Source organism: Pagrus major, chromosome 5 (genome assembly GCF_040436345.1).
Source record: "Pagrus major chromosome 5, Pma_NU_1.0".
NCBI lineage: Eukaryota > Metazoa > Chordata > Actinopteri > Spariformes > Sparidae > Pagrus > Pagrus major.
In genome coordinates, this window is record NC_133219.1 from 20495074 (window position 1) to 20509418 (window position 14345).

Below are 14345 nucleotides of genomic sequence, written 5' to 3' on the forward strand. Positions count from 1 at the left end.
TTGGGATTGCAGGACGGGTCGGCCGCCATCCCAAAGCATCAATTTTTGACGCGTTGGGAAACCCAGAGCGCCATTATTTGACAAGTTGGGCACCTTTAAAGGACTTTGTTTATATGTGGCGGACCCTGCCAACTTTCTAGCATCCAACAGTGATCTGGGGACCTTTTTTTCCTGAGGACAGCTTGTTTATTCAGTTATAGAATAAATAAATATACCTGAGTTTGTATCATTACCTTATTAATATTGCGAATATTAAAAGTCTGAGTTTGAATTTCTTCTCCAAAACGACACAGTGCCCCTTTAAGCCTTTATAGACACTGGCTGGTGCCAGTCTAGCCAAGCAAAGGGCTGGACGGGTTTGTTTATAAATGAAGCCACGCCAAAAAACAAACTGTGGTCATGTCAAAACTGAACTGCCACTAAAAGTGGGCGTGCACCTGCTGTGGGAAAAGTTTAGGAGTCATTAGCAAATCTCTTACGTCACAGGTTCTCCACCAACCAGGTGAAGCCGGTGTCACCTGCTTCTTCTCTTACAGTATGTGTTTACACTGTAGCGTGCGCAGCCATCAGACAGATGGTTCAACTCCACCGCTCAGCTGGCACCCACCTCCTCAAGGCTGATGTTTCATGCGAAAACCGTGCCAGCCCTGACACGGGCAGGGGCGGACTTTCCCTTTAAACGCTTACTCTCCAGCCGAAGACTCCGGTCAACCGTCACCTCCACCTCCACCTCCGCGACCCAGGCGGAGCCGCAGGACGATGTCAGCAGCCGGGGCGGCGCTGGACATGACTCGGCGCGGTCCGAGTGCGCCGGACAGCCGGGGAGAGGAGGGAGAGACGGCACCACCACCGCCACCGCCGCCGCTAATGAGATCTCCGTAGACTTTGACCAGACACAGGAGGCTTATAAGAGCAAAGACTCATTAGAGCTGCTCAGAAGTTTGGTGGTTTTTAAACTCTGCTCCTATGACTTCCTGGTTGATAAGAATAAGGAGGTAATGAAGTGCTGCATCATCTTAACGTGAAGCTCGGCTATTAACCTTTTTGTTTTTCCGGTGACATGGGTGGACGTCTTTAAAGGGGCACTGTGTAGTTTGGAAAAACTTCAAACTCAGAATTTTATTATTCACAGTATTAATGAGGGAATAATACAAACTCAGATTTTTTTCCCCCATAACTAAATAAACAAGCTGTTCTCAGAGGAAAATAAGGTCCACAGAACATTGATTGAAGCTAGAAAGGTGGCAGGGTCCGCCAAATATAAACAAAGTAAAGCAGTATGAAACTGTGTTGTCCTTTAAGGTCAGTTTGTTTATTCTGTTTATTCGGTCATGAACACAGAGAGAGTTTGTTTATTTAGTTTGTTTGGGCATAACAAAATACCAGTCAATGAAGATCTTTCTTATCTGATTAAGATTTACATAGTGCACCTTTAAATTTGGCATTACTGTTTACTTCTATGTGCCGGTTTCCTCGAGAACAGGCAGGAAAAGGAGTGTCACCACTGAGACAAAAACAGGCGTGAGCAGGTAGGAAAAAGCAGGACACCCCAGAAAACTGCAAGCTTAATAGTTCTTATCACTAAATAAAGCAAGTTTAGATTATTTTTGTCAGTGATTCCCTAGTTGTCAGGTTTACAAAATGTCAGAAAATGGGTAAAAAACGACTCCTGAATTGTGTCGTTTTGTCAACAATGCAAATATTTAGTTTTAGAGTACAGAAACCAGAAAATAATCACATTTAAGAACTTGTTTGCCCTAATAAATTACTTTAACTAATCAGCTTACAAAATAAGTGGCAATTAATGTAATAGTTGACATCTAATTTACCAATTGTTGCAGCTCTACATGCAAAATGAGCGCATTTAAATCGTTCACCCTGTCGTACCACATAAAAATGTCTATTTATTAATACATGTATGGATAATAAGCTATGCACATGCTGCAACTTGAAAGGCCTCATGTATGTGAGTTAACAAAAAAAATCTATGTCAGCTATATTTCAAAATTGAACCTTTCAGCCTAACTGTCTGCGCCTCAGGCCCAATGTGTAAACACCCACCTCTCAAATTACAACCTGTTTTTCCAAGCATGCAAGTGAACGTCTCGGCAACCCGTGTTATCTAACCTCGGCTGGATGTCAGCTAATGTTACAGTTTTGTTCATCTGGTAATGTCAATACACAGAATATAAATGGATTGGCCACAAGACACACTTTCCATTCACAAAATGTCTCGCAGAACATGTTGCAAAGCACAGTGTTACAGTGCTTTAATAGACTTTACTTTCCACGCTTATCACGTCCTTGCGGAATCAATGGAAAACTTGGCAGTGGCTGTAAAACGCGAGAAGCTGCACCCAATGTGAATGATTTTGAGTGTAGCTGCAATGATTCATCCTTTGTCCCTATTTCAGGCTTACATGCCATGTGCTGTTTATAGCTCGGGGGTGAGAACATTATTTGAATTCTTTTGCTTATGAAAGATCAACTTGCTTGTTTTTGTCTTTTTTCCCATAACCTGTCAAGTAAACCTGTTGCCTTCAAAACCTGCCTAGACTGAGACATTATGTTTAATGAACTAGATGAAATGGCATTATTAATCATAAATTACAGGTCTTATTTTATAGATATTATATACCTGTCAAAATACAAAACTGGTTTTAATGCCCTGTGTCTTTCTGCTCAGATAATGGATATAGGTACGAAGCTCCTGGGCCCGAGAACCTTCAACCAGTTCATGAAGATGACATTTTATGGCCAGTTTGTAGCTGGTGAGGACCACATGGCCATCAGGCCGCTGATCCAGAAAAATCAGGCCTTCGGCGTCGGCTCTGTCCTGGATTACAGTGTGGAGGAAGACATCAGCCAGGAGGAGGCTGAGCAGAAAGAGATGGAGTATGCAAGTTGCGGTATTACCAAACATTTCAGTAGATATCACGTACCAAACAGTTAGAATTAGCAGGAATCATTGTGTACAAACATAAATCATTTCAGTTATATTAACATCAACATTGACCTTATAACTTCATAGATTTTATCCTGTTTTGATAATCAAACGTTGAATGATTTCTAGACAGATTACATTTCCTTGGAGAGAAGTTCCTCCTTCGCTTGATGTCAAAAATAGATTTATTTTAGTGTGCCTCACAACCAGGAACTAAACACTCTCTGCAACATGACTTGTTGGCTCGGCCATGGCCCCTTGTTCTGGATTGGCTGGCAGCAGAGAATCTCTCCCGTGTTAGGAATCCCATCACATGAGTAGCACAAGGCAGCGGCTATCTCAGCTGTGAGCTGATGTAAACTGGATGACAGTGAAAGTTTATGCAAGAAGTCTCTCTAGGCAGCAGCAGTAGCTAATGTTACCTAAGTTGTGAGATCTGTGCGTTCACGCGGCATGAGTAATTAGGACATCTCGTCATCCAAAAATAATATTTAGGAATTGCTTCACAGTTAAACCAGTGAATGAAATCACTGAAGTGAATATTATTTGATGCACATTTCATAGTACTGCACTTGTCATATTTACTTAGCATAGTATGATACTCAGCCCCAAAAAGATTGACCTTTTTTTTTATTAATCTCACATAACATCTGGATCTAAGGATTTTAAAGGTCAGATGTAGTGAATAAACAAGGCTGTTCGGCAGTATATTTAAGTGTCTGCCGTTCAAGTCTGTTGACATTGAGTGACAGCTTCACGCCAATGTCAGTGTGTGCTAGACAGAATGTCCTCTATTACTGTTTTATTATGTTATCACATGCTGTAAGATGATAAAGCTCCCATGCAAGCCCTCTGCTGTGACTTTTTCGACCTTACGTGTACATACACAGTTTTTTTTTTTTTTTTTGCACCACATCACTGGTAACAAGATACCACTGCACAGCTTTGATATACTTTGCGATGGGGATGCCTGCTCGGGAACATCAAAAGAGGTATCACACCTCAGCCTAGAAAGCTTTTGTTTGGCGAACATATACCTTCAAACCGTAAAGCAGGAGGACAAGGCACATTAAGCCAGCTTGATCTCAGACAGCAGGGTTTGACAGGCACTCCAGTGATCTGTCAAGATAGCAACAACATCAGTCAGTACCTCGCAACAGAAAGAAGATATAAGGAACAGAGAGCAGAGAGGCAAGTCCTGGCTTGATGTTGAGAGCATGATACTTCCATTGTGCAGCTTCACTTGTGTAGGACATTTAAACTTAGAATATATATACGCTGGATTTCACAGATAGGATTTTAATAATGCAGACTGCAGGTTAATTTTGAAGGCGAGTACTGACAGTTCTGTACGAGTTGCCAAAAACCAATACAAAGTGTGCCAGTAGTCAAATTCTATTAAAATGTCCCATTTCATGCCAAAAGATTACCAAAAAAAAAACAGCGCTTCTAGGACAATTTGAATTTTTGGCAGTGTGACACAGAAAGCATTTGAAACAGAATTTAAATCATGGTGCGGATAAGTTGTGATAGTAGGGTTACTTGCCCCAGCTATTCAGTGCTTTGTTAAATGCTGAGATTGATTTAGGGCTGCACTGAATGATTAATTTAATAACAGATTACTCCATCTATTATTTTTGCTCTCATTGAATTGTTTTGACTAAAATAAATGGCTGCTTTTTTGTTCCAACTGAATTTCCCGTTGATTGAATAATCAATTAATCGACTAACAGTGTGTGCTTTCATATATTTAAATTAAAAATTAACATAAAGAGAACAATACTGAACAATTTGTGTGAGACAAAACAATTTCAGTCAAGTGTAAAAGGGATTCTATTGCAGTCAAATCCATGTTTCTACAAGAAAAGTAATGTACTATTAAAATTAGATCACTCCCTGTTGTTTCCTGGCTCTGAATCCTATTGACGTCCCTGATGTCCAGCATGCTTCGTGTTTAGTCATCTGTTCGGTTACATGAGCTCCCTAGTTGAGGGGGGAGTAGGTCAAGTGTGATTTGACGCTACAACTGCCCCCTCTGGAGGGTCAGCCGGCTGACAGCGGGACAGTTCAGCATATAGGGTCACTAAACACAATGTCAGCTTCTGGCGCGCCATTGCTAAAAGGCCACAATGTTCACAGAAAGAGTGCAACTTCCCAAATTAGATTAAAAAATGCCTGCGACTGTGATGAAACTTTTTATAAATGTTGCCCAAATACAAGGCAAATGAACTTATTTTATCATTTGGTTTTGCTTCTAATTCAGCTCATGTGTCGCCGCTGCAGAGAAAGAGAGCAAAGGTAAGCGGGCTCGTTTTGTTCTCATTTGTGGACACAGTATATGATGTAATTTGAAGTAATAATAGGCATGCAAATTTGTTTTCACCCCCCAGGCGAGGACTACAGAGAGAAAAAATATAAAGCGCACAAACAGTTCGGGGACCGTCGTGGGGGAGTGACTGGAGCCCGCACTTACTTCTACGCCAATGAGGCCAAATGTGATCAGCATATGGAGACTTTCATCAAATGCATCAAGGCATCTGGTAGGTAAACATAAGTAAAACTACAGCACTAATGCAACTTTACACTATGACCCTCTTGGCAAATTATATTAAAGTTGTAATAGCTCTAATACTTTACCATTTTACTAATTTAATCTTTTGTCTTTACATCATTTGATTTATTTCAAACATATGTTCAACCTCTAGGTGGGAGTTCAATGGATGGGTTTTCTGCCGTCAAAATGACTGCTCTAGGACGACCTCAGTTTCTGGTAGACGCTAAGATTGTGATTAAAAGGTCAATGCACCAATTTAGCTGATACTCATGCTGAAGGGGTGTGGTCGACTGATATCATGCCTTTTTTCATTTAAAGCTCCAGTTCTCAGAGGTCCTAGTTAAATGGAGGCGATTTTTCACCTTCTTGGCATCACAGCAGGGCAAAGATGGCATGGAGGCCCTAGAGCAGAGGCTGGAGCTGAAACAAGTGCAGGTGGAGTTTTTGCTCTTCTGTTCTCCCGCTGGTTAACTTTAATTATACTGGTACATGTGTAATCTCCACAGAATGTTACATCCAAAGACATAGATCATCTTGACACTCCTTTTTCAAATGCGAGGGTATTGCTACACTATGTGCCTTAAAGTACTTTAGCTCTTTATGTATGTTTTTATCTAGGAATTCCTGACCAAACTGGGTGTGGAAGGTGACTTCAGTGGCTGGTTTAGTGGAAGGAAAGAGGAATGTTCAGGGTAAGCATGAACACAGATAACCAAAATACACAAGAGATATCTGTAAAGCAATAACTGCTGTGTATTCAAGGCAATTTAGAGGCTACTTTATTCAATGAAAAGTGTCCTGAATGCAAATTTACAAATGATTTGTTTTAAATGATGGGTTATCTGATTTCCCAAAACATCTGCTGCTGAAATGTGTTTGCATTTCAAATTTGGCTGCATAATATATAAAGACAACACAGATGGAATAAGATCAAACCCAGTTTTTAAACCACACTGAGAAAAGTGCGGAACTATTCTATTACAGCTATTTTAATATTAATATTAAAGGGCATAAATGAAAAAAATTGGTCAAGGTGATCAGAATATTTTAGCGTACTGTACAATACTTTTCTACCCTCTGCCTCGACAGAACCATTGATGTGCTCGACTGGAGCAGCCTAATAGATGACAGAACAAAGATATCAGACCTGCTGGTCGTCCCAAATGTGGAGGTCAGTAGCATAAAACACTGAGAGAGAGAGAAATGTTATAAAAAGAATAAATGCAGTTAAAAGAATACAATCTTCAAACATAATTCAAGACCCAAATTAATAATTGAGTTGCTATTTGACAGTTTACAGCAGGCAGAAGATTGTAAATATCAGCAGCACCTGATTTTAAATGACTTTGAATTGGAAGCAGTTCAGTGAAAAGCACTCCAGCTGTCATGTAAGATGTTTCTTCCATCTTACGTGAACACGTTTTGACACTTTTATGATAAATACCGATCAGAAAAAATGAAAGTGAAGCAAAATCTAATGTATCTTAAATTATTATAATAACTGATATCCACACTGTCAAGAAGCCCTTTTGAATATTCAGTGTTTGGGGAAGTTACTTTCAACATTTCTGTCGACCTTGGACTAAAGACAGCTGAAAGGTGGATAAGAAGCACTAATAGGTGTCATGCTGTGCGGTATTTGGTTCATTAGCATCTCACAGTGCACACTCTCTGGGGTTGTTTGCCCAGCTAGGTAAGCTGGAACCTCTGTTGGAGACATTCACTACAGAGGAGGAGGGGCAAATGAAGCGGATGTTACAGCGCATGGACGTCTTAGTCAAGGTAAACGCACACAGAAACTACAAAGACTGATCACAGTACATAAATATACACACATTTGGAAGCAAATTGCATTTTTTGTTGATCTGCAAGGAACAAGCGTGTGTAGCTGAAGCAAATGTGGAACGCTTATTGGTAAAATGGATGTTTATTATGGAAATCATCACTACACTGCTGTGCCATGTTCAGGTGTTAGTCATACCACAGCAGTGTAGTGATAATTTACAGCCAGCTGTGTAAAAGCTTGTTTAGCGACTCTCAATCTACTGTTTTGGGTTTTTGTTATGCTTATACAGAAGGTAGACATACACTCACTAATATGAGTATATGTTTTATAGGCAGTACAAATACACCTTTACCTTTTGTTCAGTCCATTTTTACTTTACCTGGGCCCCACTTCTTTCCCACCTCCATTAGGGAGATATGTTTTAAAGCATCTGGATGAACAAACAGAAGTGGAAACGAACAAACAAACCTTGGTGCTGAAAACATGAGGGAGACTAGGTTGAAGTCCCCATAGGCTGTTACAGCTAAATGTTTTAAAATAACTAATTATTCATTTGGTGCCGTTAACCGTCAGTCATCTGATCTGAGTGAGCCTGAAGGCAGTGGTGCTATAGAGGAGAGAGAGCAGCCCATTGAGCCCAGTTAAACCAGTTTTACTGTTAGTCAGGGTTTTGCAGCTGCGTAAGAAAGAAGACAAGAGGGATAGCATTTTGTTTGGATTTGGCTGGCTGGCTATTCAGCTACAGGGTGTGGCTTTTGTTGAAACACATTTTTCTCTTCATAAAGTCGTTGTCATTTTCCATGAACTGACCCATCACAGCCTGCGTGGGGCAGGGCATTAAAAAAAAGGTTGACACGCTACATGAATGAGTATGATTCGTCTAGATATACAATCCCACCCTGCACGTTTTAACCACAGCATAATAAACACTGTTATCTGATGTTATGCTAAATAAATTAGATCATTTTATGTATTCCAGCATGCCATGGAGAACGGTGTTCGCTTGATGGTGGATGCAGAGCAAACCTACTTCCAGCCAGCTATCAGCAGACTGACATTAGAGATGCAAAGGATCTACAACAGAGAAAAGCCTGTCATCTTCAACACGTACCAATGCTACCTCAAGGTCAGAATCCGCAGCTGGCAGAAAGACCATAGATGTGGCATCAAAAGTGTAAATTATGTATATGCACACAAAGCAAGCAGACACAACAGTCGCAGTATAATTCCCGTGATGGATAATACTCTGTGACAAATCATTTAACACCAGATTTCAATGTGTCAACATTACGATGAGTCAGCTGAAGTGAGGATGAAACAGCAACACGAAGGAGCGGGTAATGTTGGAGGGAATTTTGGTTCCTTATTTAATTTTTCTTTAAATACACCATTTCAAATGAGATGCTGTTTAAGTCATTTATGAGATTAACATCCTTTTTTTCAACCTTATTATGATTATTATCAAAACAACATAGTCTCACCATATTAAAACATGCAGTGTTGTGAAATAAGAATATCACTTATTACCTGTCGGACAAAATAAAACTCTGCTCCTTATTTTGAGTTCCACTTTGTCACAGTTAGTTGCCGTGTGTAATCATAAACAACTGCTTTGCTGTTGGCATTAATATTAACATGATTCTTGAGCAAATGTCCTATATTCACTGTTTGTGGAAGTGATACAGAGATGTACCAACTTACTGTCTGCACTAGTTCTAATTGGCAGGCAATCACGGTGTCTGGTTGGTTACGAGTGTATTCAAGCGAACTAAAACTAACCTAAAAAATAAAACTAGGTGTGAAAGAGTTTTAGTTCATTTACATAAAATAAAAGCGAGACTCCAGAAAAACAAACAAACAAACAAACAAACAAAAAATGCAGGAAACACCGGAAATGTTTTAGCATTTTTCAGTTTGGTCAAACTTGTCAACACAACAAGCATGAGAAGGCATTCGTGCATATGTTTATGGGACTGGGATGTCGACATGACTGAGTCATTTGCCAGGTGTTGTGTTTGTTAATATTGCAATAAATATTGTAAAATCTAATCTGAATATCTTAATTTCCCAGCCCCCAAGTAAAACTTAGCATTTTTAAACAATAAAAACTAAACTGAAACAAGAAAACCCACACTGGAAGCTAAATGAAAATAAACTGGGGGTAGGTAGGTAAATGGGTAATAATATTGAAAATGACTGCAAGTATTTCAATAAATCATTGCTATAGACAGAATCATCAATCATTTTTTTTTTTTTTGTCTCTGCAGGAGGCCTATGACAATGTAACCATGGACGTAGAATTGTCTCGACGTGAGGGTTGGCATTTTGCTGCCAAGCTCGTACGAGGGGCCTACATGTATCAGGAGCGGGAGAGGGCTGAAGAGATTGGTTATGAGGACCCTATTAACCCTGATTATGAGTCTACTAACAGAATGTACCACAGGTAAGAGGCTCGTTTCTTTGTTTAACTGGCGAAATCTGAACTAAGTTTAATCCTTGTAGCCAAATATATGTATAAGTTTCGTCTGAATCTGTTTGCTAATACCATAGCCTTTTACTATGAGAGTTTAAAGTTAAATGTCACACACTTTATTAACTTCCGCCACTCCATTTTTCCCGTGTGGTTCACAGATTGAAGCTTGCCACCTTCTAGGCACAAATGCGCTGCAATGGACAGCACAGGGGTTATATTTTTTAGCAAGGTGGTCCCTCAGTTGGAATTACTGGGTTCAACATCTCGTGTCAGCAAGCTTTCACCCTGTTGACTTGTGCAAGTTGCAGAAGCTCCAGGGGTGGTGTGTTGTAACTAATTACATGCATTCCTAGTTTAAGGCGAGATAAAAAAAAAATCCCCCCATGGAGATCAATATGTTTTGCAAAAAAAAAAGAGGAAAGGCCACCCTCAAGCCTTCAGTTAGAGTTTGAGGTAAACATCAACATAGGACAGATACAAAGTTTGGCTGATGGGCTACAGCACAGCGTGAGGTAGGGTTTAAGAATATGCAGATGGCGGTAAAATGCATGCATATTAACGCAGCTGCACTAGCAGGGAAGAAGAAAGCAGGATGGATTAGTTTGGATTTCAGTGTTTAGGGTCATTTTTACTGTTTAGTTGTGTAAAGATAGTCCTGCGCCACGTTATAAATCTTACACGCTAATGGGGAAGATTTGTTTGGGTGAGTTATAAAACACCGTAAGCCACAATATGCATTCAGTAAATGATATTTTAATATTTTATGGTGAATAGTTTAGTAGAAAACCGTTGTGGTAATTCCCACTACACAGTTTTGTCAAGACAACAACACTGTTAAATGACTTCCTCGTGTGTGTTTGTGTATTCGTCTCAGATGTCTGGACTACGTGCTGGATGAGATTGCGCTCAACGGAAATGCCAACGTGATGGTGGCTTCCCATAATGAGGACACGGTGAAACACACCTTGAGGAGGTACGGTTTCAACTCCAAACACGCCGCTGAACACCCACACATTTTTGTACACAGCCTTGCATCCGTATAAACCAAGTTATTAATTATTCAAGTCTCTCTCTCGTTCTCCTAACCAGAATGAATGAGCTGGGTCTCGTACCGACAGACAACAAGGTGTACTTTGGTCAGCTGCTGGGAATGTGTGACCAGATCAGCTTCCCATTGGGTGAGAAAAGCACACACAAACAAACTCTACAGCAGCTCAATGATGAGGCACCTCGCAGGATGATTTGACAAGTTCACCCTCTGCGCGATTTTATCCGCCGTCCTCCCCAGTAACTCTCACCTGAGTCTCAGCCGAGCATATATACCCCACTGACTGCTACGACTGAATGAAGCGCACATGCAGAAGTCAGTCTGCAGCCTCATAACGTGACATATGAACTGAGATACCTCGGTATTGACAAGCTGTCTTAACAAAGAGCCGCTGCTGGCTCCCACCACTTTGTTTGTCAGTCAAAGGCAGACAGAGCGGCGGCAGGCGGTTGTCTATCACCGTGAGGCTCAAGTTGAAACCTTGACCGGTATTGATGTAAACAGACACACATGTGTTTCTTTGCTGTTTTCTCGGGGGGGTAGAGCAGTCAGTGCTGGGTATTTGAAACAATACAGAAGTTGTTATATTGAGATCTTTATTATTCGACCTAAAAAAGTTGCCATATCCAGTTTTTTTTTATTTTGTTTTCAGATATACAGCTCAGCTACAGCTCCGGACTTCGTTTTTTTAATCATATCATTATTTTATGTTTTGCTAGCAATTGTAGATTAGTTAAAAGGGACATTTATTTCAGTGGACTCGAAGAGTGAGCCCAGGCAAAACAGTCACAGTGTGTGAGCCTGACTGGCAGACAGTAGCAGCTCTTCTAATTCAAATGCTGCAAACTGAGGGTGTCTGTGCAAATGCTATAAACCTGCCTGATTAGAAGGATTTGTGGAAATCACCGAGTGAAGGAAGCCTGTTGACATGACGTCCAGTTGTGATGTGCTCTCTGGTGTTTGTCTAGAATAAAGAAATGTTGTTGTCCTGAAATTGTAAGAACTGAAATGGGAGCTAGTCGATCATAAGACAAATATTCTAATTCATCTCCATTTAGCATCTTCATCCATATCATGCCACCTTTCTCTGTTGTTTTCTCCCATCCCGTCCACTCCAACCCCAGGCCAGGCAGGCTTCCCCGTCTATAAGTACGTCCCCTATGGGCCGGTGAATGAGGTGATGCCCTACCTGTCTCGGAGAGCCCAGGAGAACCGAGGCTTCATGAGGGGAGCCCAGAAGGAGAGGGAGCTGCTGTGGCAGGAGCTGAAACGCAGACTTGCCTCTGGGGAGCTTCTCTACAGACCAGCGTACTGAAAACACAGAAGAAGAGACAAAGACGAGAGTGTGTCAACGTGTTGAAATTTTTTTTTTTCATCTTCCCTGGTTGACGGCTGCTGCTGCGGCTGTCTGTTCTGTCTCTCCCTGGATGTAGATCTCCTGTTCCAGCCTGTCCTGGAGATTTCTTTTTGCTGATGGACTTTTTCGGGGTGTCACTCTCTTTTTCTGTTGTTTTTCTCCGTTCTGTCCTCCCCCATCCTTTCTTCCACGCACTGTTCATGTACTCTCTATTACTTTCCTTTATCCACCTCTGCATCCATAAGCATCCCTCATGTTGTCTTCCCCGTTGTCTATAGAGCTCTGGTATCCATCAAGTGGGCATCTTTACTGCTCCAAAAGGACTCCCTAAAATGTCAACGAGACCAGGGCGGGCGTCTCTTTTTATCACCCTATTTATCTTGGAGAGGGGACAACAATAATAAAAATAACAGGCTTGATTTAAATGGTAGTAAAGGAAACATCAATATATTCGCCTCCTACGGTATATTGTGTGTTTTTGACTCTTGGATAGCCGCACAGCCCCCACACGGAGGCCTCTCTGTACTGTATATTTGTGTGCTGTGTTTGAGGTTGTACTGCCGGTTTGAAAATGATACCCGTTTATGAATCAATGAGAAAAGTATGAACAGTTTGTCACGGCACATCCCTCTTCTACTAAGAGTGCGGTGCTTTTGTTATTGTAGTTACCGGAGGAGGCTATATTCTCGGTCACTGAGGTGTTGCGAGAGAGCGCACTGCATTCAGAATTCAGTGAGTGAATCTCCTTTGTAATGCAGACGCCTGCAAGTCTGGCAAGGTTGTTTTTTTTTTTTTTTTATAGCACAAGATAATATGCAAGGGAATAAAAATTTTGATGGGTTTGGTCCTAATGTTTTAGGATGGATTTACACTGTGCAATTTCTGTCTTTGACGATGTAAGTATGTCTGACGCAGGTGATTCCATTCGTTGGCTTTACAGTACGTGCCTCACTCTGTGAACCTGTGAAACTGCCCAATAATAAATAAATATGCATTGTACGAATAGCTTCACAATTTTTGTGAAAAGGAGAACTGAATGTTATCGACTGCATTATTGCAGCTGTGAGCTATTTTGTACAGCTCGGGCTGTTTTGGGTTTCAATTCTGCGACATCTTCCGCTCGCTTATTGATACGCAATTAGTATTTGAGTCAGAGGGTAACCAAGCTTCATGATAATTACGGCCTTGTCATTTTATGAGAGCAGTCAGCGCTCTGTAGACCATCATTTAATTACCCATGATGCTACGCTCAATACAGATCACAGAAATTGGATGCATTAATCATTACTCAGAAGAAACTTTAGTGGCTGTTAAGTTTTACTGAGGCAAAGCGCCACAGAGCTGTCACTGCTGCTGTATTCTATCGGTTTAATTAAGAATCAAGTCTACTTTTGATGTAAGATGCGCCTCTGGGTATACATTTGCCAACAAATCCCTTCTCGCAGGACACTCAAGCGTTCCTGGTTAGCTTCAGTAGCGCAGACTATTTAGAGGACACATTAGAGTGTGAAAAATTCTACACAAGTCCAGAGTCAGTCAAAGCCAGCATGGGCTCAGCATATTCTTCGGCACTGGGACTTATCAACACTTCTCCCTACATTAAAGCACACAGGCATGTAATGGAGTCAGCCAGGGCTAATTTACTTTACGTAATGAATGTTGACTTTGTATTATGCAAGACGTGAAGGATGGCATACTTAACTGATTTCTTTGGGCTCCTCAGCCATCGGTTCCACACGGTCTGGCATCTCGGATTGCTTGTTAGACTGTGCCCTTAGCTTTGTGGTTTCAGTGGGACCACACAGCGCTCCTGTGGTGTGACAGGCCCTGATTTGAAAACACACTGCGCATTGTTTTTCTGGTTTGGGAATTTAGTTTCCCCATAGCACAATGCTTGGATTGGCTCGCTGTGCATTCCAGCAGGCAATTTCTAATCAGCGCTTGCGTGCCAATAGATGAGCTGACAGTAAGGAGTACGATGGCTTTGAGCCGCCCAGGAGTATTGTGCGTTTTTTATCTTTTGACAGCAAACTGAGAGATTACTGGCTCAAAGCGCACAAAATAGAAAAACAGGGCCCATGCACATTTAGCTCAATAGCTGTAATCAAACCCTCAATAATGAGATGATGCTTAAACTTTATTTCACTCTGGGGGGCTGTGAATGATGTGAGAAATCATTGTGC

General features: G+C 41.2%; 1 protein-coding gene across 1 annotated transcript; it reads left to right on the plus strand.

The window, feature by feature from the left end:
* The first annotated feature begins 620 nt into the window (after positions 1-620).
* Positions 621-13033, plus strand: prodhb (proline dehydrogenase (oxidase) 1b). Its single transcript, XM_073467279.1, has 14 exons — positions 621-995; positions 2687-2895; positions 5208-5242; positions 5335-5484; positions 5650-5714; positions 5817-5933; positions 6117-6190; positions 6588-6669; positions 7188-7280; positions 8264-8410; positions 9552-9727; positions 10632-10730; positions 10847-10935; positions 11930-13033. Exons 1-14 carry the CDS (start codon positions 621-623, stop codon positions 12118-12120), a joined length of 1902 nt encoding a protein of 633 aa, XP_073323380.1. The 3' UTR covers positions 12121-13033.
* Positions 13034-14345: the final 1312 nt, after the last annotated feature.